Source organism: Lupinus angustifolius, chromosome LG06 (assembly GCF_001865875.1).
Source record: "Lupinus angustifolius cultivar Tanjil chromosome LG06, LupAngTanjil_v1.0, whole genome shotgun sequence".
NCBI classification, from domain to species: Eukaryota; Viridiplantae; Streptophyta; class Magnoliopsida; order Fabales; family Fabaceae; genus Lupinus; species Lupinus angustifolius.
The window spans coordinates 1,840,641-1,865,337 of record NC_032014.1 but is presented as its reverse complement, the minus strand read 5'-3'; the positions used below and the strand labels follow the sequence as shown (position 1 = coordinate 1,865,337).

The window sequence follows — 24,697 nt, the reverse complement described above, 5'->3', positions numbered from 1 at the left end:
TGTCATATTTACGCCTAACACATGCTCTTTTTGGAGCAATCATTTAAAATAGAAAGTAAAATTGAAGATTTAAAAAGAAGAAGAAAAGAAAGTAGTCAGAAAAGGTATTACTGGTGTATATATCTATGTTATGTACGTCTCTGTCAGTTGAGTTTTAACTCAATTATGACAAAAGTGCAAGTTCAGCCCAAGCTAAAGATGATGAGTTGAGCTCCATGCTTATAGAAGTGTCAATTCTGCTCTCCAGCATGCTGCATAATTCTCGCGTGGATGGGCGTGCAGTGGTATCAGGGTTGATACAAAGAGTTATTACCTCACATATCACTTTGAGGTCATCATATCTAAAATGTTTCAATTCAGGATCTACCACATAAGACATCACTTCAGGCATTTCAAGATATTCTCTGGCCTGCAACAGATATATATTTAGCATAACAAACCTAGTAGAAGTACTAAGATTCCGGGTTGCCTGAAACAGCAAAAGTAAACTTTTAAACATCAAATTTTAGCAAGGTTCTTACCCAATCCACCAAGTACCCTTTCTCTTTACAGTATGGAGGTCTGCCACTGATAATCTCCAGTAGAAGCACCCCAAAAGCATATATGTTCCCTTTGGTATCAAGACGTCGTGCCTCAAGGGAATTTGGAAGAACACAGACAGCACCTTGACTGCCAATAGAACCAGAATTCTTTTCTGATCTTTCAAGGATAGACTTCCAACTTTCAAAATCAACCAACTGCAACACGTCATGATAATGAGAATCTTAAACAAGCTATTAGGTTTCTAACCGAGCATACAACTTATAAACATGGGTGAATGTTACTCTAGTTCTGCTCATTCTTGACTGGAATAAGACATCAAGCACAGTCATAATTGTTATGTCATCAGATTTAAACCGGGTGGAGTACGCACCTTAGGGAAAAATTCTTCTGTAAGGTATACAGCACTAGAGTTCAGCTCTGAAATAGTGAATGGAGGCTCAATTTCTGTGTGCAAATACCTGAGTCCACGTGCAATGCCTATAACAATTTTCATACGCCTTGTCCAAGAGAACTGACATCCTTCTTCATCTGTCGTTATAATTGCATATATTTAAGGAACTGAATCACATAAAATATATACACGAGAAAAGAAACTTGACATACAACAATGTAGGTGGTCATAAAGTGTCCCATTTGAAGCATACTCAAACACCAACATCCTTGTGAATGGAATGCTCTCTCTACAATAGCCCAATAGTTTTCCTGTATTTTCATGATTTAGCCTTGCCAAGTCTGCTACCTGAATGGCAATAATAACATAAACATGAAAAGACTTGGTTATCTATATCTGTGTTCCAATTCTTACATATTGTAGGCATTAGATATTTCCATTTACCTCTCTCTGAAAATAAAGTTCAAGATATCCTGTCCAACGCTCTTCCTTGATGCTGACAGAAATGACAGCAATCTCAGGCCCACCTTTCATGTTTCCCTTGTAAACCACACTGTCTGGTGAGGACCCAATTATGTTGCTGAAATCTTCACATGCCACTTCAAGCTCTTGTCTGCTATAACTTCTCACACCCTTCAACATCTCAGGGTCTGCATATTTATAAAGCCGATCATGTTGGTAACAGCTCTAGAACTAGCAGATGTTAAAAGACAGCAGAAAATAAAGAAACTGCACCTATATAAACTGCAGTATGGTCTTTCTGGCTTGGAGACTTTTTCCAAGGAATAATGATTGATGCTTTTTTGTTACACTTCTGACAAGCAGTGAGAAGTGCAACCAGAAAGAGAGAACCAACCATGGCTCCTGATACTATTTCTAGAGTAAAAAGCCATACTGGTTTTGAAGTTACGTGATGCTTTGACACATATTGAGCAGGATGGTGGTTTGGGTTGACCACTGGCTGGCTCTTGGCAGGTGAAGCACCAGCTATGAAATAACAGTTCTCTGTTAGATACAAAATTAGGAAGGAAAAATTTAAGGTGCAAAGTGCTATCTAGTAGTTAAATGGACCAAATGCACACAGTATTTGACAAGATTCATATTACATTTGTAAATATCATCCATTCTCAACACCAAGTTGGATTTCAATTTCAAAAAAGTGAATAATTAGATAATTTCAGTGAAGGGCATCCTACTGAATGCTAAAAATTATGTCATACATACTCATACATACCACATTGTATAGAAGGGCGCTGCTTCAACTCCTTACTCTGGAGGCAGTTCCCTTGAAAGCTTGACCTGTTTTTGACATATCACATTCTTTTTAAGTACGGTGGAGGAGTAGAATGCCAAAAATGACCAGGGTATCAGAAAAAGCACCTTGGAAGATACTCCAAGCATTTGGGAATGTCGCCAACTAAAAAGTTATATGAAAAGTCTGCAACTTTTAACTGAGACGAACGACAGAACCCAGTCAAGTTCGCTTTTGAGGCATACCTGAAGAAATTATAGGAACTAATGAGCTTGACTGTATGTTTTATAGACACACACAGTCTTCAAATTGGCGAACCATGTCCCTTTATACTTAACATTGACCTTGACTGTATGTTTTATAGACACAGTCACACAACAATTTTAAGCTGATTCATAATCCAAAGGTCACTTAAGTATCTCGAGAAATCCTTTTACATAAAAAGACTAGTTCGTTGGACCATGGCCATGTGCAAAAGATATAAAAGAGGCCTACAAGCTAAAGCTGTACTCAGAAAAATAAGAGAGGTATCAATAAAATGAGGAAAGAATTACAAGAATAACAATAAAGAACCCGTGAATAAAACTATAGCAATTCAATTACAAAAGTTCTACTCACATCTCATGCATGTTTGAATCAAAATTTGAACCGCTACTCGCGGGAACAGATCCTTGAAGCCTATTCCTATCCAACCGAAGTTCTTGAAGGTATCTCAAATTTCCAAGCTCTCCAGGTAGCCTACCAGTCAACCCATTGGACTGCAGGTTTCTACAAGAATGCACATAAGGTGGAAAAATATAGGAATCAAGAAAGAGACCGAATAATTATCTCTATTAAGAAAGAGCATATTGAATATCTTTTACATGTTCACAAGTAGGGTTATATTTCCAATCTCTGGAGGAATTGGTCCTGATAACTGATTCTTTCCCAAGTCCAACACCTTGAGAGATTTCAGCATGCCCAACTCTTTAGGTATTGTGCCAATGAGATTGTTACCGTGTAAAATTCTACAAACATAAGAACAAGATATTAGTTCCAACCATGATCTTCCAGAACCAAGACACATGGTATCAGTTATCAAAACCTTTTTAGTAACCATCACTTAAGTTTCTCCACATACGACAACCTTGCCAATTGGGTCCTTGAGAATTTGTGTTAACAAATAAGTACCTAAAAATTTATAAAAGGACACCAATTAAGTCCCCAAAAGAGGTGACATTCCAAAATTTCCAGGGACTTATTTGGTGACAGGAATCTTCGGAGGATCCGATTCGAAAGGCTGTCATCATGTTTCAAAGATGAAATTACAGGAGAAACAAGAAACATACAATTCTTGCAAGTAAGTGATTTGCCCCAATTGTTGTACAAGAAATCCTCTTAAAGATAACCCTGAGATGTTTCTGCAAAGAAGGATCACCCAATTATATAGTATTAGTAATAGAATGAAGAAGAAGAGTAGTTAATGATATCTTACAGCTTGAGGACATGATCAGCAGCCATAGTGCATGAGACACCAAACCAATCACAAGGATCTGAATCCAAAGAGTTCCAATTTGAAAAAACTAGGTATGGGTCTTCATATATACCTTCTTTGAAACTTGTAAGCCCCCAAGCTGTGCATAACAATAAAATCAACAATGCTTAATAAAGTAATAAGAATAATAAAGGAATAAGAACAAGATTGTACCTTCATTTGGGGGCAGAGTAGCAGAAGCAAGAAGACAGAAGGAGAGAGTGGAAATCAACAAGTTAGTAGTACATAACTTCATCTTCTTCTTTTTTGTTACTGACACACACACTTTCATACACACACTTCTATGTTCTATCTATTTAACTAACAAGATCCAAAAAGAATGAAAGGAAAGAGACTAATGTAGTTGTGTAAGATATTACTACATTCCTCATTTCATTTAATCATGTAACTTTGAAATGGATAATACCTTGCTTATCAAAAATCAAGTAACTTGGATTCATTCCTTTCATTTAATGTTCAAAATATGTATATGAGGACAATGAGTATATGAATCAATACATTTTTATTATTTTTGGCTCAATACAAGATGTATAAATAATTTAAGGACATGTTTAAATCACTCTTATATTATACCCTAACAAAAAATAATGAAAATGTATTGACTCGAATATTATTTAATTTTGTTTTCCACATTTGTTTAACTTATTTACATTTGTCACATTTTTTATTCAAAAAATCACACGTATTTCTGATAGAAGGGTAATCAGTGTAAGATATACATAAAAAAACTATGGGTTTTTTGTAGGTGTAAACAATGAAGGGATGATTTGTATAATTTTACTAAAACTCAGGATGTGTTAATATAATATACTATATTTTCAAAGTAAATAAAAATATAATAAATATTAATTATTATATATGTTTGATGAGATAATCTCTATGGTAGTAACAAGATATACATTATTCCCTTTTTTATATAGTATATAATAAAGTTCAGTATGTTCCCCCTCATTTTCTTATCTTGGTTCATCAAATTAATTAGTATGATTAGCCCGTTGGTGTGGGGTTTGATTACTGTTATTACTAAGAAAAATGAAATGTTTTGCTTTTTTGTCAAAACTCCTTATTCTGGCTGCATTAGTCAAAGGTATCCACCAACTAATTTGTAGATTTAACAGTAGTTTATCATAATTATGTCATTTCAAACTTCAAGGACTATTTCTTCTCTTAAGGATGTTTATATATAATCTTAACATTAAATTACCAATTGATTACTATTTGTGTCCAATTGTGCCAAATTACCATATAAAAGATGGAGCTACATCATGTGTTGAAGTTTACATCACTTCATATAAATTTGATTTTCACTCATTAGAAAAGTAAAATTTATGTTTAGTTTTAATTTAAACATTATATGGTATTTTGATTTGTTAGTTATTATAAAGTATGTATATAATTAAATCACTACAACAATAACTAAGTATTAATCAGATCGATAGATTGACTTCATGAATTGAATGATGTTATAATGTTGATTCTTAAACTTAAAAGTCACTTTCATATGATAACATTATCAAAACAAAACGTAATTTTGATTCTTATTCCCTTTTGCTTGTATTGTCCTTTTCTTCCCCTATTTTCTTTTGGGTCTGGGTTGATTACATTTTTTGGTTGGAGGTGGGTTGTTTGCATTATATTAAAGAGAATAAATATGTCATTTTGATTAAGCTTTAACCAGGCCAAATTAATAACTTTATTAGCTTTTTTAACTGTAACAGTTTGATCTTCAGTTGTGTAATACAAGGTAGTATACAATTCAAATAAACACATTGGTAATGAGAGAAGTAACTCAACGAGTATTTAAATCATTCCTAAGACAATGAAGTAAGTCATATGAGACTTACTTTTCAACATACCCCCTCCACATAAGCATGCCAGATCAGACGAATGATTACCTTTAACTCATAACTAAAGAACAGTTTTTGGCTCATGACAACGAGCAAGAAATGCTTCTAAAATTCCACATTTCTTAGTTGTTCTGCATCAAAAGCCAATATCAAAAGCATGTGCGATGCGTGAAACATCTTTTAGTCTTGGAGTATAACCAACCCCACTTTCCTTTAACTTTCTGTAATGTGTTTTTTTAATGCCAAGAGGTGACTAATACCTAACAAAGATTTGCATCATGCATCTACAGGTACAATTATATTTCATACATTTAATGTCTACTCCTCTGTCATCATGTTTATGTCTACATGTATTTGTTTACTCATTTATTTATTATAGCTTAGGTATAAATATAGAAAAATAATTGTCCATCATCAAATATCAAGTGTTATATATATATATATATATATATATATATGTGTGTGTTTCAGAAAATGACAAGAAAATGCAATCAATAGGCAAGTATCTAAAAAACTAAGTCAAAAATATAAATTCATATCCACACCTTACATGATATTTTACTTATATACAATGATGATGTTGTGTCTCTTTGGTTTTTACAATATTTTCTTCAAAAATGTGTATGTATACAAAGAGCACAAATAAGTAAAAAAAAAATAGTATTTTTAAGAAGAAATTATCTCATTTTTCTCATAGCTAATTGATTAGCTATGAAGTAGTATTGAAGATGAAGCTAGCATGAAGTATGTTGGGTCCCAATTGTTTGAACTTTAAAACATTATACGTTTTTCTAAAAGGTCCAGCCAGATAGATACATGTTGAGCCCCCATTTCAATAAGGAACATTCACATGTTCTATCTTTATTCAAATGGGTTTGAGTTTTTTCGGTATTGAAATGTGAGGTTATAATAAGTTTGATGGTTTATAAATTCTTTTAATTTAAAATAATTTAAAATTTCCGTTGTTATTTTTTTTTAAAATACGTGTCATTGTCTTTAATTATTTAGTATTGAATTCTCCTACACTAGAACTGATTTAAGTTAAATTCAAATATTCCATGCTGCTCTGGAGAGAGGAATTCCTCTTGTTTGTTACTTTCTCTACTTTCTACATTGAATTGGTTCCTCCAATCTCCAAAGTTTCATTAAATTGCTACTTTATCTTTTCTTTCGCTTTTTGTAATCATAGAATTTTCCAGGCTACTCTGATGAATATCAGAAGAGAATATTGTATGTCTTCATATTAGATAGATAATTTATTTTTTTTAGCCAGTAAAAATAATGTGACGTGTATGTTATTTTGTTTATTTTTAAAAATATTTTTATATAAAATAATGAAACACGACCCATGTCATAATTTCACTGGCAGAGGAAAAAACTTATCTCATTATATCGAGAGATAATCCATTCTCATATTAAAATATCCTTGTAAATTTATATGGCGAATATTATAGAGGTGGCAAAGCTGGTCCCACTTACAATTATTGCGGTGTTAAAAAAATTCCATGCATTTTTCATGAAGTGTCCATTTGTTGAACTTTGAATCAAGTAGCTGATAACTTAGGCAAAGCTTAAAAGATAGGAATTGAAAATCAAAAGTTGTAAGCTAGCTAATTAAATTATGCTTATTTGATACAAATCAATTTTTAAGCTATTGGATACATTTAGAATAATATTATGTCCAAGCATAAAAATTATAATTTACATTGAGTCTGTCATTAAATATGAGTTCATAAATACTTAATTCATTTAAATAAATCTTTTTTTACTAAATATGGAGATTATTTTTTGCAATATTTAGTAGCTTATAAATGATACTATAAAGACACTCTAATCCATTTTAAAGGGTGGATATGTCTAGAATTGGTTTGGCAATAAATTTGTGTCATACACCCAAAAAATCAAACACAACTTAAACAAATTCAATTATCTAACTATTTTGTTCTTGGGTATTATTGGTTGTGTTTCTTTAATCTACTCACATTTCTACTGAGACATTATCAAGTTTCCGAAAACACAAGTCTGTGTCTAATTTGACACGATATACTAATAAGACGATGATTTAGTAGTATAAGGTCTTAATGTATTCTTATATAGATTAAAATGTTGAATGTTCGATTTTTGAAAGTAACTTATTGAGAAATATGACTACACACCTCAAAAGATAATAAAAGGACATTTGGTCATACAAAAAAATTGATACAACATAGAAATGTTGAAAGTAATACAATGCTTCTTAAACTTGTGTTAGTTTGCTTTAATCTTGTTCTTCTCTCTTTCTAATTTATTTACTTTTGCCTTATCCTTACAGGTTAGTTTACCTGTCCTTTTCGTAATCAAGATTGATTCAAAAACAAGTAATTTGAAGAATTGGTTAGACCCTTCAAGGACATAATGTATATAAGAAAGAAGAGAAAAAAATATAACCATCATTTTGGTTTGGTGAGCTTAAAAAGTAGCTTATAATTGCAATGATTTGCCCCAAGTCAAATTAAATTACTTTTCTTACTTTCCAAAATCAAATTAATGCAACTTGTTTAAAAATAGTAGGAAAAAAAAGTAGATAAAAAATTGATTGTAGATCCATCGTGCTCAGTAAGGGTGGTGGGGCAGAAAATGACTTGATCTATGACTAGTTAAAAGCGATAGATTACCTTCAACTTCACTCCAAGATTATAAGCTATGAATGATAATTATTCCTAAAGGTTAATTTTTATTATGAAGGGTATTCAATTACACATTGGAATGGTGAAGCATGGATTGGGGATCACTTATTCTCAACGGTATCATATTCTCTGTCTCAAACTAATTGTATATTAACACGTGGATAAAATAAAAAATTTAAAAATAAAAAGTAATAAAATTGAGCATTTTGATTAGCTTAAAACGTAAAATATGACATTATTTAGAACAGATGATATTCATTTGATAAAACATGTTCCTTCCGCATCTTGATGGTCACACTATAACTTCACCTCATTAAATGATTTAATTTAGTAGCAACTACTTTAGAATATCAATGAGGACCGGAAAAGACAAAAAAAGTAAACCCGGTTATTATGTGAAAGGTTAAAGTTGCCTATTTAGTTCCTTTTATTTAAAATGTTTGATTTTAGACCTTATGTTCATATTGGAGAAACTAATTACATGTGTTGTATTCTAACTGAGAAATAATAACAACCACCATTTTCATCAACTCATATTCTAATGATATGGTGCTCAAGTAAATAAACTTGACTTTGACTACTAAGATAGTAAAGTCAATGCATATGTTTAATATGCTTATTTGCATGTGTTGTTATATGATTTTTATTTATATCGATAAAAAATAGAAAAATGAAATTTAATGGCTTCGCCCGGGTTCGAACCGGAGACCTTCAGTGTGTTAGACTGACGTGATAACCAACTACACCACGAAACCTTGATGTTCTTCATTCCTCAGACAGTGTCCTTGTTCCAATATCACAATTTATGTGTCTGACAATCTGAGGTTTAACATTTCCAATTTCAAATTAATGGCTTCACTTGCTCAACAAGATCCTTAAACTCTTCATCAACATTTGGGGTTCCTCGAATTTTAATCAATTCTCTCATTTCTTTGTCTTGTTGGCCACAAATATGCCTATAGTTATTGCCAATTGGAACATCATATTAAGACCTCCTCTGTATTTGTAGGGAGCAACCTCGGAGACATAGATAGGCACAGACTGATACAAAATAAATAATATATATATATATTTAAAAAGATGATTATGACATCTTTCGATCTATATAAGTACCAAGTTTTACATTATTCTCTTTTACACGTTTGGAAAGAATTTCTCTCTAGGAATGGATCCATAGATGTAACTCCACCTGTAATAATATGGATATAGATAGATATATATTTCTGTGAGGTAGTGAAAGCAAGTTACAATTCTTGACATTGTGGATAAAGTTAAATTGTTGTCACACTCTACCCTCATCACAATCAACCCTCGTGTGCGCGATTAGTGTTGATTGACTGGCCATAATTTGAAGCTTGGCTTAGCAAGAAATAATTGCTTCAAAAGTAAAAGTTAATTTTGTTTGATAATTTTAATTTTTTAAAAGTTACTTTTAAGTTAAAAGGTATTTGATATTACTAGTTTTGGAGGCGATGGAGATAGATGCATTTAACATTTTATAATTAATGCTATTTTTAATGGTATTATAGTGCATAATGATATTTGGCACCATCTAATTATTGAAATTTTCATAACACCTTATCATACTTAGTCCAGCATAGAAGGTAATGCCACGTGATTTATACCCTTACATTTTTGCTGATGTATATTTCCAAATTCCAAAGCATAAATGGTACAATGGTCATCTATATATTGCATAAAGATGGAGCTTAAAGAATTGTGGCTCTCTCTGTCACTAATTGATTTGAAGCAATAGCTATATATCACTATCAGTGTTTCACTCCACTCACTACTTAAGATCAAAGATCAAAGAAATATTATAACTTTTCAGAAAAAAAGGAGTTTATGTCATGAGAAAATCTAAGGTAGGAATCCCTTAAATCTTTAAGATTTATACCCAAACAGTTCAGGGAGAGCTCACAAGATTTTATAGAACATATATAAACTCCAGTCAACAATAAAAAGTCCACTGCACTTAAGTGATCTTGATTTTGAAATCAATAGGTGAAATATAAATGCTATTACATGAATTTGCTTAAAAGCATTAGGCATACAAAATAATCAAATGAATACGTGTTTTTCAAGAACCTCACGATGCTTCCATCTTCTTCACGTGACAATGCTTCTATCTTAAAGAAGGTACAAATAAAACCCAGATATACAATGAGGTGTGGCTGGACTATGATATGAATAAATTTCTAGAATCTATAACGACCAGAAAAATAGTAAGAATGAATAAATATAACAAACACCAAGCAGGGAACCTCGTGTAATTATGTAAACATTGAATTCATTAAAGTCTTCTAGATGTAAAATCATGGTCTCTGCCATTGAGTCTTGCTGCAGAAGCTTGACACTTTTGAGAATTTTAATTGCTCAAAGTGATTTTTATAGACGTTAACAGGGCTTGTGCAGGCGAGGTCGATTGCAGAAAACTCGGCCATTGGCCATCACAAATGCCGCTATACCGATACTAATGCTTGCCCACATTAGCGAAAGGAAGAAGTGCCGATAATCATATCGAACTGTTGGAATAATGAACAAAAGATTATAACTTAAAAGCCATGGAAAAACCTTTTTTGTCCCCACCTAATGCTATCACCTCCACCAGATGCCGCTAATAGTTTTAGGTTGATTAGAGTTTTTATACTACACAGACACAAATGCTATGTATGACATTTTATTTAACTTTTAGTATAGACTTCAGGTGTACTTTGTATCCTTTAAACAAGAGAAACAAAAGTCAACTCACCTTGCCCCAATGATATGGTTGCAAAAAAGAATCCAATCAAAACCAGACCCAAAGCCAGAGGAAATGACTGCAAAGATAAACAGTGATATCAATATCAATATGCATTAGATGCAGATGATGATAAGCATTTCTATCAATGAGTTGCATACCATCAAAATATGAAATGCAAAAAATAATTATAACAAGAGGATATTAGATCTTGGGCGCAAGAGGCAATTGTGAAATGCATTGTCTGGCAACATAATGACCAAGACTTCCTTGACTAAATAATCTGGTTGCTCATCTTAATTTCAAAGGAAGTTTTTCAGTTCTCAATACATAAATCATGAACCACTTGGTTTCATTCATGTGGCCTTTTGTGCTAGTGACCCATTGCAACTCACCATTGTTCTGCAGGGTTAGGACCAATGAAAGGAAAATGTTCCCTTGCAAAATAATGAATAAGAGAGCTGAGAGGTGGAAAGGAAATATGTGCACATTTTTCCTTGAGATATATAGCCGTGCTCAGAAAATTAATAATACGTCATGCTTATGGTTTTGAAAAGGGTTGATTCATGTGGAAGGAAAAACTAGACGCAATTGTTAATATATAACACCATACTAATTAATAATAACTCAGACTTTCTATAAAAAAATATGATAAATCAGATTTTTCTTGTTTTCAGACTTTCCTTGCTAATAATAAATCAATAACGCTGTTCCATAGTGGCGGCTGGTCCTTGATGCTCGCCCTCTGCGATGTCTTATGAAGCAATGGATTCCGTTTGCCTTTTATTTCATTAAAAATGTCACATATTTAAGAACCCGGACACAATTTATCGACATGTCTGACGGTACAATTAATCATGTCTCATGATTTTACGAACAAACTACTAATTAAGTACTCATCAATAAGGCCATTTGATAGCAGAAATTGAACTCTTGACCTTCTAAGTCGTTTCTCTACCTATTGGATAAATCACAATTTGAGCATCATTAAAGAAAAAGTGTTAATAATAATGTTTACTTGAAACTATGATTACTACGTGTAAAAGGTATCACTTGTACATCATAAAAGTTAATAGTAGTACTCACAGCTATAGCTTCAAGGCCACCTTTCTGAGAAGAGACAGCTGTATCCCGACCCACAGAAACTATATAATGTCCTTGCAGGAGATCAATTGCATCCTACATGTAATAAAAATATATATATTCATGAACAACATAAACGAATTGCAAATACACTAATAGGTTTTTTTAATTAACGAACTTAGAAAAGATATTAGATCCAGAGTGACATATGCACACATAAAGTAGTATCTCTCCTAATGGATAATTGCCACATGGAGCAGTTCAATCTCAATTAAACTTTGAATTAGGATGCAGAAGGGACAAATCAAATATTTAAAGGACCTGGCCAAGACAATAATGAGTTATGACAGACAAGTACTCAGGAATTCTAAACCGCAGCTATAGTAGCATTGAGATGGGATCCAGAAACCTGCTTTGTCCCATCACTAAAATTGTTGAAATAATAGCGTAGAAGAGCATTAACGCCATCCTTTAGTATCCCTTGAACTGTGCGGTGCCCAAATCTGAATCCCAACAAAAATTAATTAGGAAAGGCGTGAGGGTTAAATTTTAAATCATAACAAAAACATATTTGAAACTCTAAAACTGTTTTATTATAAAAAATCACACAAGGATGTTGTTCAACCTCAGAATAAAATTGCACAACTCTGGTAGTATTTATGTTATTGCCAAATTTTGTGATTCTTTTTTGTCTTTGGCCTGTTTAACTGTACCCTTGGCCTGGGGATGGTGGTTAGAGCCAAGTTTTTTAATTCTAATTCAATATAATAAATTATGTTAATTAAAGCAGGCAATAGAAAAAAGAGCAACAAACTACTAACATGGGAGAGCAAAATGCATGAAATGTTCCCAATTATCACAATGGTAAAACGAAAAACCATGGAGCCATATAATAAATTCCTAGCTCAATACTACTTCCGAGAGATATATGCTACCGTTTTAAAAAATACAACTAAAGCCATCATAATGAAAGATTCCAGATGACAATTTGAAATTATTCCATGCTAATGTAATTCCAACAAAGAAAAACTACGATGGATGCATAATATCTTGATCTTCTTTATATATGATCAATACTTTGGAAATATTAATGGGAAAATACCTGACAAAGTCTCCTTTTAGAGCAGGAGTTCCTGAATATTGAATACTTATATCATCCCCATGATTAGCCCATACTGTGATCAAAGAGAATCAGATAGAAAAAAAGAATCTAGGTTTCAAATCCTATGAGACAATGAAAATTGAATGTATAAAAAAAATAATTACATAATACAGCACACACCAATAATTAATACACATAATCTGAAAATCAATAATAAACTTACAGATCTTAAAGTTTTCATCTAGATTTGGATGTGAGCTAATGGTTTCTTCAGCACCAAAGACGCCAAGCCTTCTAAGCTGGTATTCCAGCATACTTCGGCCTATCATGCTCTGAATAAATATTGTAACATTACTATGCAGGAACATGGCGTTATAAACGCATAACGTGGCTATCATAAAAAACTATGGGTATTACATATGTCAATGTGTACTTGTACACACACATACACTTGTAGAATGTGGAGCTCTTCAATTCTTTTTGAAGTAATAAGTCCAGTTGGACCAGAACAGATAACAACAGGGAAATAGAGTTCTATTTCTATTCATCTGGTAAGGCACAGACTGCTTGCCATAAAAAAACCCAACCCACCTGAGTTACATTTGTACGGTCTAGGCAATCAATACAATTGGTCCTAACAACCCCAAGTTGCTCCTTCATCTTCTCTCCCTTCTCATTCAGCAGAAGATATCTACAATTCCAAAAAAGAATGCAACACAAGTATCAGTTTTTTTGTTGAAAAAGAAACCTTAGATTAGAGTTTACTAGAAAATCAAATTATAAAACAAAATCAAATGATCAAGATGATTATCCAGGAAAAATAACATAATATATTTATGAGACAACTCATGGCATTATGCTTGAAAATTGGTCAAGATACTATAGCAGATAGTTCTAAATTAAGCAACATTAGAGACAGTATTTTCTATACAGAAAAATCGTATCATAATTTATTGGAATTTGTTGAAAGATTAGTAGTTTATAATCTGTGAATCAAATTAGTAAGTAAATTCTCAATAAAATTTATATCTCATAGCAGAACCAATAAAATATTCCATACCCATTTCTCTCGAGAAAATCTGAAATTTGTTCATAGAGGATTGAGAGACGCTCAAAATGAACGTGCCCACAGACTTGATGAAAATCAAAGTGCACATATCTACAAAAGTAAAAATAAAAAAATAATTATGGATGGGGTAACAAAAATGAAACACAGAGAATGAAGGTATAATGGTATATAAATAAATAAAAAGTTAATGAAAAAGAGGCTTCTACCTTACATCATCACCACCCACAAGCTGCATTGTATCGCCAAATTTTTCACACAGCCGCCCTTCTCCTCCATGCTGGCAAGACGCAAAAGAGAAAGAAAAGGACAATTCCAAGCATATTATCAGTCATCAGTTATTACACATTCTATGGATCATGTACATCAATAACCAGCGTATTTCATATGGTGTACATAGATTGCATACACTCTTTACAGTTTTCGACAAAGTTGCTATACAATTACATACACTAACTGGTAGCATCAGGTAAAGTTTTCAACCATCAGATAAGTATTCTCAGTTCTTCAAGCAATGAAAGAATATTCACCTTGTTAACAAGATCAACAGCCAGAACTGCCCCATATTTTTTTCTCAAGTCTAAGATATGCCTCTCTAGGACTCGACGCTGCACCATAAGCAATGAAATAGCAGTGAAGTGCGTATAAAGCATTATATGCAAACTGCTGAAATGCAACAATTAACAGACACTTACAGCTTCCTCAAGCTTCAATAACTCAAACTTTGGTTTATATGTTAAGTCAACAATTTGCTGCCAAAGCAGTGGAATTGAACCGCGAACCTGAAAAAGCTCAACCAATATGGCTCCTAAGTACATGAAAGGAAATACATGTTTCATTGACACCATATTGGTGGTACATATATACAGTTTAATTCATCCCATACAACTGAAAGCAAACATCCTAGCTCGTCTTGTTTTGGTTCTATCAAACAGTCACATACTTCTGAATCACTTAATGGCATGAATCACCCATTTTTACTATAATTTAAGAGAGTTGAAGTGATCTTGCAGACCAAAAAACCTGCTAAGACTAGTTTAAGTTCAACTAGCATGATTGCTACATTTTAAGTGGCAAGCTCAACTATTTTTTTAAGATTATAACATAAATCATAATAGCCACAAATCTTATCAGATTGCCTGAATTTTAGAATTATAAATACCCAAAGATAGAAACAGTGAGATGTTATTTTCTATCCATCTAAAGCTGCCAATCATAGCATGTGCAGATGCCTAGGCCTAGACATAGTAATGTTTTCAATTCAACTCCAACTTGCTTCAAAACTGGAAAGGCAAACTTACAAAAAAAAAGGGAACTTTTATTAAAAAATAGACAACAAACGAAATTTGGTAATTCTAAGTAAAAATATGTATTTTTTCTTCCAATAATGGTAAATATTTTATCAACGCTTTATGACACCAGTAGTTTGTCAAAATCTAGAAAGGAGGAAACAAAGGCAGTGTTTGGTAGTTTGCGTCAGAGCAGATAAGGAATAGTAGATAAGAGAAAGAGGATAAGGCGAAGGAGGTTATATAGAAAGTTACACATGACAGACTTAGAGAAGGTGGAACCAAAACAGTGATCCCCTTTTGAGAAGGTCTAGTGACAGAAAGGACATGGAAAAAAACACAACTGCTTTTCGTGTCATTATTTGGAAAGCCGACAGTGAAGAATTTTCTAAATATATTGCAAAAAAAAATTAAAACAAAGGGGATAAATTTTGCCAACTCATAATAAAAAATAATTCAGTAAGATATAAAATCTTTACTAATTAAGCTGCTGTTAACTTTGCTACAACTGCAAAAAGGTTATGTTCAATATATTTCAAAACAACGACAATTTCTTAGGATTAGGAGCACTTCTCTGAAGTCGCCAGAATCTCCATATAATGCGCAGAAGCCCACAATATAATAATGGTCATAGAGAGAAATACCTGAACAAATGATGCGTTATACCCATTGAACTGCATAATTTGCTCTGTTTCAACAAAATTGGCAACATACCCATCAGGATCAGCACCTCTTCTCCACATCCGAGTTCCTTTCAGGAAATGAAACTGAACTATTAGCTAACCAAACAATAGAATATGATGATTGTCTTCTTTAAGCAGACACAACTGACAACCCCAACTTTTGTCACACAAAAGCTTTTGAAATTGTAGACAGTAGAGGTAATTCTAAATCTTAGACATAATAAATCAAAATACTAACATGAAGACAGAAAAAGGGGGGAAATTCCGTGAGTGATTTCCTTTGTCCAAGTCAAATATTTTTTAATAAATAGAAAGAGTGGAAACAAGATGACCACAATAAAGTTAAGGTATTGGTGCTTATGTCATAACAGTGATGATTATGGATATAGCAGCCAGTTACATCTAGAATGAAATACTTTTTGTTTCTCCTCCACAATACTAGTCATTGGTAATCTTTCTATTGCTTCATCTAAGGGAATGAGACCTGCAGTTATTTAACCAATATTAAGTTTAACTAGGTGAGAAATATGTTATTAACTCTCCATTGCTTCTACCTGTTTCATACCCACTAAAAATTTTCGTTCACACCTGAAGTTAATTTATTTCGCTTATACAAGGGGATATTTGCATCATCTACTTATGTGGTCAAACACTGAAGTAATTGTCTTGGACATGGTCTTAAGCCACAAGCCCACAAGTGCCTAAACCAGTAGTAACCAAAACAAGTATTTTCTATTTTCTAATGCCAAATTTTACTTCTTCATTGCAACTTAGATTGGTATGCTCCTAAAACAGATAAAAGTAGTACAAAACAATTCTAGCAATCTTCCACAACCGCTTTATCAACTCTACCAAATTAGTCACTACATTAATTTCATGGCCTAAGAAGTATTGATTCTTTAAATGGTAAGGACAACACATACTTATGATCCTTACAAGTGCATGATCAAGCTGGAAAGTACATTAGAATTTTTTTGGTTGGTGGAAATAAATTGAAATTTATCCAAAAGCTTTGAATACCATTTCTTCTTGTGCATCTCCTGGCAATTAAAGTGATGTCAATAATATCTTTTCCAATGGCTGCTTGAAAGTAATGAAAGCCTATTACTTGTTAAGGAAACATTGAAACAAAATGGTTATGTGATAGCAGAACAGTGCAAATAGTTCAATGAATAAGAAAATGCATATTACCCAAGAACAATAAAATGATTATATTACATGAAGATAATATAAGGATACTGCCTTGGATTATAGGGAGTAAGTATGGGTCAAGCTGCAAGGAAAGGACCACACTTAGTATTATAAAAATGCATGTGTTGAAGAAATTGAACAAACGATAAATTTGTCACAAATCCACCTTGTTATCTATGAGTGCTTCTAACATATAGTTGTTCCAAAGAAATCGAGGCTCTGCCTGTGATCAAAGGTAGCATAAGCAGAACAATAGGGAAAACCAAAAAATTCAGAGAGAATACATTCTAAGTGTCGATTGTTTGCATATACATAAGGAGAAAAACACGGTAACATTAGGAAGAACCTCTGAGAGAGTATCTCTACCATGCATTAGCAACCTTTAGTGGTTGGAGGGGATGAAGGAAAAAGAAAAGCCTCTTATACCAGAGGCTAGTGGTAAAATCAAAACAAAAGTCAATGAATACCTGTCTCCAAAGTGGAAGCAATCTAGACTCATCACCCAGGTCATTCAATCGTTGGGCACTGTGGAACAATAATAGTATTGTATCAATAAATACAGTTTCACATTTTATTTGGGCTTAATGAAAAATATATCTTTTAAATGTTTTAATCTTGTATTATTACAACAAAAAAACAAATTTATTACTGGGATAAGCTATTGTAGAAAAGATGATATAATCACGCCTAAGATGGTTCGAATATGTGTGGTGAAGACCATTAGAAGCCCCCATAAGGAAGGTAGATCAAATGGATGCTAATCTAATTCCTAGAGGAAAGGCTAATTTCTAGAAGACGCATTTGTCCATATTAAAAACCTTAGAATTCAACAGCCAGAAATAACACTTACGTAGCAGAGAAGCCAAGCAATCATAATCCCCATTACAAAAATGCCAGTTAGAAAAAGGGAGTTGTATGTGACAACTAATTTTGGCAGAAGTAACACTTACTAGTTATTATGCTTATACTTTTTTTCCTATGAATATGCACTCAACTTTCCATTAAGAATTAAAAGTGCTTGCCAACTTTTCTAATGTTGAAGTAATAGTCACTACCAGGCACCAGCACTAAAGCTTTTTAATCAATTACAATGACCTGGAGGTCTGCAAAAGTTAGATTCCAATAAGTTTCTGTCCTTAAAATATAACATTAAAAGCCATATATTAAAATAAAATATCTCAGATTCCTTATGCACTCAAGTTGCAGTTACATCTACTAATCAAAGCAAACTGTATGGGTACTTCCTTCTATGTGGATATTAATACATGAAAGTGAGTAAGGCAGCATATTTCAGAATCAAAACAGAACCATAACATATTCCAGTCACAAATACAAATAAGAGACTAGTAACAACATCCAAAGAAGTTCACCTCAGAGTTAAATTAGTTTCATATGAGAAGAACAGACCAGAGGTTTTCTCAGCAACATTTAGCAGCCCGGAAAATTCCATTTCGGTCTTCTTCTGCCAAATACAGTACAATAATTATGAGTTTCAAGCTGAACATAGAATAGAATAGGAAACAAGTAGAGTTGTAGCAAAAATACCTGTTCAGCAGGGGTACTTTTAAGAGAATGGTCACATGGAAAAATCTTCATGGACGAAATTTTGAAAATTGGGTGTCCCAAGTATGATCCAACACACTCACGCTCGGTTATAACCAATAAATAAGACCCTAAAGGCACAGTAAAACATAACATTAAAATGATTGGCCATACTGCAGTCCACTGTTGAAAAGGAATGTGTTATCTGAACTCTGAAGAGGAATTTAGGTATATCTAAACTAGTTCTACAACATCAAAACTGCATGACTCATAAAGACTGGATAGTAGGACCTACTGCAAGTCTTAAAGATAAACTAACTAACAGGAATCATATAAATGTAAATTTCTAAAGCTAACATGATCCTGAAATCCATTGCCTTGTGTTAAAAATGCATAATTTACCTTAATCCACAAGTGCACCCAACACGATTGGTATTTTATTCTATTTTTACTTTAATTCATATGCCAAGATCAATCATTATCTACCATAGTCTAACATCCACAAGTAGGGATGAACACCACCAAAATCTTTTTCCAATACATGGAAAATTAAAACTCAAGGCATAATTACAAACAGAGTAATAGAATAATCACTTATAAAAATATCTACAACATCAATCAGAAAATCATTGTCAAGTATCTTCTAAGATTGCTCACCAGCCAAAAGCCTCAAAATCCCAATCACACCAAAAATCGTATAAATCTTAGGAACCCGAAGGGAGCTGCATTCTGGAACCTCATCTGTCAAATCCAGAGAAAATGACATTAAAATGAAAAAAAACAGAAGCCAAAATCATTAAATATGCAAAGCAAGTAAAGAAGACAAATCAAGGAAACAACAGAAGAAGCTGACCAATAAGCTTCATGGAGCCGTCGATTCGACTAACAGCCAAAGAAGAACCAGAAGATCCATCTGTTGGTTCAATCACATATTGATCCGGAAATTCCCATAGACGCATTCGCGTGTACAGCTTCTGCACTGAATCTGCTCTCTCCATCATTATTGAAACTCCACCTCACTGAACTAAAAAGAAACACAGACTATGGATTCAAAGAACCAGATTCTTGCTAAAATATTTCAATGATATTGTTTCCTATGGAACTTTATCAGCAGAGAAAATGAGAGAAACTACCTGGTTCGCTGGATCGGAGAACAAAATTGAGAAATCTCAAAATAGCAATCTATCATAAAAAATGAAAATCTCAAATGACGTTTAAGCTTCGAAGATTAAGTTAAGATCATTAAAAACTAGTTGCGTTTGTTCTAATCAAAATCGATACACCAGTTTCCCGTTAAAATCGTTAAGAGAATTAGTTTTTATGAAATTTTGTCGGATTTTGGCAGAAAAGGAAACAAGGAGAGAAAATTGACCTGGTTCGAAGAAGAAAGTAATAAAGAAGATTAAGATCGAAATTTGGAATGTGAGAGAACAAGTGTGTGGAATAATGCTCTAACTCGATACTCCTTTCTTTTTTTGCTTTTAAATTCGAGGGCTCAAACGGTGCCGCACGACGTTGTTTTTGGTACACGTGGAGGTTTATTAGAGGTCCGTTACCTACTACTATGGAGAACCCTATGACGTGGTCAATGTTCTCATTTTCTGTTTTCCACTTCGAAAATGTAATTTCAATTATTGGATTTGATTTCTAAAATATATAAATAATTGGATATTTGAAGTTCCACCGGTTGAGTAACTACCTTGATGGTCATTAATGATGTTGTAATTAAGGTGCTTTCATTGATTGACACATAACTACCTTGTAAGTATGATTTGGGAAGGAAAACATGATTCACACTAATCTTGTCCTAGAATATAATATGTTTGCAGGAAGGAATAACGATCTTTTATCCCAAAACTTTTTGTTGTTATATTCTAAGCCAGTCTTATCACCAAATAGCACAAGATGTTATTTTATATTTTTTTCATTTTTATTTTCAAATATATGGTAATATTTTATTGAACTGAGACACAATGAGACAAATGATCCTCGTTCTCTTGAATGTGAAATGTCAAGTTCATGAATAAAATTGCACCAAAATTAAGTTTCATCCTATTAACCGTGTATAGTTTTATTAATGGAGAGGCATGTGATAACTTTTACACATATAGTGGTAAAATTATCATATCATTATATCTTAAAAATAAAAATGTCAAATCATATTATTCATATTACATTTTTTTCTCTTATTTTGAGTCTACTTGCCTCTCCCTTGATAGAAATGATAGTAACTTCTGGACAAGCATCACTTGTCCCATTAATTTTTCTATCCTCATATCCCGAACTAATCAAAGTTTACGAAATAGTTAAAATATTAATTTTTGTTTTTATAATTTTTCTTTTTAAATAAATTGAGTTTTCTCATTAGCTAGTACACTACATGAGACATAAATAGGAACATGTGATCCCCATCCATAACTCCTTACTCATGTATATACTCACTCCACTTAACCATCTAATCATATCATGTAGCCTCCACATTGATATTGCTAAAAAGACTTTCCACACTCATTAGGGCTAAAATTGATTAGTTAAGGAAGTCGATCTAAACTTTTTTTATTTATGGCATTTTCTGTAAGGAAACCATGGATCTAAATATTAATGAAGCAAGAGGGCTTCTAATACCATAAAAAAAAGTTAAGAATAAATTTGATTATATTCATGGATGAGTGTGTAAATATGATATATTTGAAAATTATGTTGCCCCAACGTTCAATCTCAACAACCTTTACTTCTTCCACCCCAACCCTAGAAATCAATACTAGCAATGTTTAAAATGAACAAGAATATAATACAAACTAGAAATCCAGAAATCAACAGATTAATAATACCAATGATTAATATATTCGAGAGGACAAACACATCAATTTGAACATATAGCACCACACAAAAATCTAAGAAGAAAAAGTAAAGGAAACTGTAGCATATACATAGTGATGTCGATATTTATAAAGCTGAGTGCAGCAGCATATATATATATATATTCTCCTAACATAATAACAATTGCCGATCAAAAAAAAGTATTAATTGTCTTCATTATCATCATCTCCGGGCAACTCATTCAAGTCAAACCCTAATTTATTTTCTTCAGCACGAGGACGAGGATGAGGAGGAGACACCGGTGCTTCATTTCTCTCGGCATCGGCATTTGAGGACTCCGCTTCAGCCGTTAACGGCTCGTTCAGGTCAAATAAAACCCCTCCTACTGGTTGTGATGAAGTACTGTTACCCTCACCATCTCCTGCAATTAACCACATTATAATACATAAATTAAACTATGATCAATAACCACAAAACCCAATCTTGAAATGATAAGCAATAACCACTACACTTCACTATTTTATTATTCATGCATGTTTTACTATGATATATATATAGTTATATCATATTATATATACGTATAATTTATACCCTGATTACGAGCATGAAGAGAGGATGGTGTAGAGAAAGAAGGAGGCTTGTGGAAACCACGATAACCACGTTCAGGGTGTTTGCGCATGTGGCCAAATGCACCCTTCCAACTATTGAACTCTTTGTGGCACAAAGGGCAACAAGGTTTTCCACTTGGAGGATCTTTTACATCTGAACTTTTTCTCTTTTTCCCTGCACGTTTTCCCTGATTACCACTACCACCAACACCCTCTTGCACCACCACCGTTGAACCGCCGACACCACCACCCACTGCCAATTCCATAGATGCAACACCACCACCACCACTACCTTCACCACCACCATCATTAGTGCTATCATCACTAGCAAGTTCAGCCAATACTTGTAGTGCAGTTTTCATGATAGTTGTTGCTTCTTGTCTTCCTCTTCTTCCTCTAGAATTATCATTATCATCAGAAGGAGGAAGTGGAGGTTGTGGAGGGGAAGAGGAAGGGGATTTGCGATCAGTGTTGGAATCTCCTGAAGGGTGATTTGGATTCTTCATGTTTGCTTAGTTAGATTTTTGTTTTGCTTCAAAAGGAAAATGAAATGATGGATATATATATATATATAGCAAAAGATGGAATGAGGGTTGGTGCATGTAATGGTTCATGCATGGGGTTTCATTTCGCACTCTCGTGTTTGTCAAATGAAACGATGCCATATTAAAATGACACAACTTTTCAACAGGAAAGGTGCGTAATGCTAATTACTAAATTTAAATTTTAATGTAGAAATTAGATTAACTAATTAAATATTAAATGCAGTCTTATATTAATATATATATATATATATATATATATTCTATCTACTACAATTACATTCCTTTCAGTTTAAGGCTTAAAAGATTATTATATTATTAAATAAAAATATATTTTCCGTAATTTATATTTTAACTTAAATTATAAAGCAACAAACTAAAAATTGTTTAATAGTTAATTTTTATATGTACCCATGAGAATTCTGACCAGCAAAAAGAAATCTCCAAACAATGTGTTGTGTTTGCTTAGTAGATTATATTGGAAAAAGTGTATAAGAATATATAGTTTTATAGGTTTTTTATTCTTTTTTAAGAGACAAAAATATATGTGTTGACAGTGTAGCTATGTAACTCATGTACTGTTAATACATTATCTATTATTTATATTTAATTATTATTAATTCTTTAAAAAATAATATAAATGATCGTTAAATGATGATTGTGTATTAATCTTTAGACTGACAGAATATTAATATTTTATACTCTTTTCATGTTTTGGTTCTTTAATAATCAATTAAAATGAAGAAAATCACTACATACGTAAAACCTTTGGTGTTTACTTCCTTGCATGAATATATAAATAAAGAGCATTTTTGCATTCTAGTAATATATCCACCTACCTTCTAATATTTAATGAAAAGATAAATATTCCACTATTTTTGAAACATAAAAAAAACGTTTAACTCTTTATTAATTAAAATATATTTAAGCATATTTATTAAGTGTTCAACATTTATCCGTAAAGGAATATATTTTTCAATTTTAGATATATAAAAATATCATTAGTAACAAAAAAGATATATTTAACATACATCTTTTGTATGGGTATTGTATGGCAAATATCACTGTTGTGTAACACACTAATATGAGGGCGTTTAGGGGACGAAGAGAACAGTGTAAGGATTGTATGGCCACTCATATAGCATTTTCTTTTAAGTAATGATATTTGAGCTTAGCTATACAAACTATTCGAATCTTTTAGTGGGATGGGGATAACATGTTCTAAACGGTGTTTCATTCTCTATTATAAATGTATCATATATTAATACGTGAATAAAATAAAAAATTTAAAAACAAAATATAATAACATGGAGCATTCTGATTAGCTTAGGACATAGAGTACGACACTGTTGGACATGTGATCTTCATCTTTTTAGTCACCAACCATAAATTCAAACAACACGTTAAGGAAGAAGGGAAAGGGCACCAGCGTCCTCTGTAGCCACTTTTAGTCACGAACCCATGTGATATATACTCTATAGCCAGGTTCAAAAGAATATATAACCATATGTTCAATTTATGAGCTAAAAACATCATTTGAACCAAACAAATGAAAATAAATTATTTTCTTTCTCTTCCCCTTCATTAAAATACTCTTGCCCCTTCCCTCACCTCATTTGAACCAAACACACTACAAGTAAAGACTCATCCGTCACTTGAGTAGTTATAAAGAAATTTACAACTCTATTAACGATTCAAATGGTCAAAAAAATCTTCATAATTTAATTCATCTTCCAAGTCAGGCTATCCTTTTAATGTTGTCTATGAAGCTAATCATTAATATTGTACAAAATGACAC

At 32.6% G+C, this 24,697-nt stretch overlaps 3 protein-coding genes and 1 non-coding gene across 6 annotated transcripts; all 4 read right to left on the bottom strand.

The window, feature by feature from the left end:
* LOC109348790 (probable LRR receptor-like serine/threonine-protein kinase At1g63430) lies at positions 93-4,010 on the bottom strand. The gene is made up of 13 exons (XM_019589352.1): positions 3,874-4,010; positions 3,661-3,799; positions 3,515-3,586; positions 3,050-3,193; positions 2,805-2,954; positions 2,315-2,431; positions 2,169-2,233; positions 1,670-1,921; positions 1,379-1,584; positions 1,147-1,282; positions 914-1,071; positions 522-737; positions 93-409 (listed from the first exon to the last, which is right to left on the bottom strand). The coding sequence occupies exons 1-13, from the start codon at positions 3,989-3,991 to the stop codon at positions 164-166; spliced, it is 2,019 nt and encodes a 672-aa protein (XP_019444897.1). The 5' UTR covers positions 3,992-4,010; the 3' UTR covers positions 93-163.
* Positions 8,915-8,988, bottom strand: TRNAV-AAC. The gene has a single exon. It is a non-coding gene; the product is annotated as a tRNA-Val (tRNA).
* LOC109348789 (phosphoinositide phosphatase SAC7-like) lies at positions 10,195-20,420 on the bottom strand. 3 transcript variants are annotated; one of them, XM_019589349.1, is made up of 21 exons: positions 20,302-20,420; positions 19,783-19,948; positions 19,587-19,670; positions 18,933-19,060; positions 18,758-18,849; positions 17,855-17,912; positions 17,554-17,610; positions 17,436-17,469; positions 17,217-17,297; positions 16,158-16,264; positions 14,920-15,006; positions 14,755-14,832; positions 14,434-14,504; positions 14,219-14,317; positions 13,750-13,849; positions 13,382-13,490; positions 13,159-13,231; positions 12,466-12,559; positions 12,060-12,152; positions 10,986-11,052; positions 10,195-10,758 (listed from the first exon to the last, which is right to left on the bottom strand). In XM_019589349.1, exons 2-21 carry the CDS (start codon positions 19,928-19,930, stop codon positions 10,631-10,633), a joined length of 1,788 nt encoding a protein of 595 aa, XP_019444894.1. In that variant the 5' UTR covers positions 19,931-19,948; positions 20,302-20,420; the 3' UTR covers positions 10,195-10,630. The 3 variants fall into 3 exon arrangements, with proteins under 3 accessions (XP_019444894.1, XP_019444896.1, XP_019444895.1); XM_019589351.1 differs by having other exon boundaries at positions 18,758-18,846; XM_019589350.1 differs by having other exon boundaries at positions 19,783-19,952; positions 20,297-20,391.
* LOC109350387 (zinc finger protein 282-like) lies at positions 21,953-22,863 on the bottom strand. The gene is made up of 2 exons (XM_019591628.1): positions 22,341-22,863; positions 21,953-22,170 (listed from the first exon to the last, which is right to left on the bottom strand). The coding sequence occupies exons 1-2, from the start codon at positions 22,861-22,863 to the stop codon at positions 21,953-21,955; spliced, it is 741 nt and encodes a 246-aa protein (XP_019447173.1).

Coding starts and splice junctions, on each gene's coding strand:
- LOC109348790 (XM_019589352.1), bottom strand. CDS start 3,991: ATGAAAGTGTGTGTGTCAGTAACAAAAAAGAAGAAGATGAAGTTATGT. Junction 3,587..3,660: donor GCTGATCATGTCCTCAAGCT/GTAAGATATCAT, acceptor CCTTCTTTGCAG/AAACATCTCAGGGTTATCTT. Junction 2,234..2,314: donor TGCTTGGAGTATCTTCCAAG/GTGCTTTTTCTG, acceptor TGTCAAAAACAG/GTCAAGCTTTCAAGGGAACT.
- LOC109348789 (XM_019589349.1), bottom strand. CDS start 19,930: ATGATGGAGAGAGCAGATTCAGTGCAGAAGCTGTACACGCGAATGCGT. Junction 15,007..16,157: donor ATAACGCATCATTTGTTCAG/GTATTTCTCTCT, acceptor GAGCTTTTTCAG/GTTCGCGGTTCAATTCCACT. Junction 14,505..14,754: donor CTGTTGATCTTGTTAACAAG/GTGAATATTCTT, acceptor GCGTCTTGCCAG/CATGGAGGAGAAGGGCGGCT.
- LOC109350387 (XM_019591628.1), bottom strand. CDS start 22,863: ATGAAGAATCCAAATCACCCTTCAGGAGATTCCAACACTGATCGCAAA. Junction 22,171..22,340: donor TCTTCATGCTCGTAATCAGG/GTATAAATTATA, acceptor GGTTAATTGCAG/GAGATGGTGAGGGTAACAGT.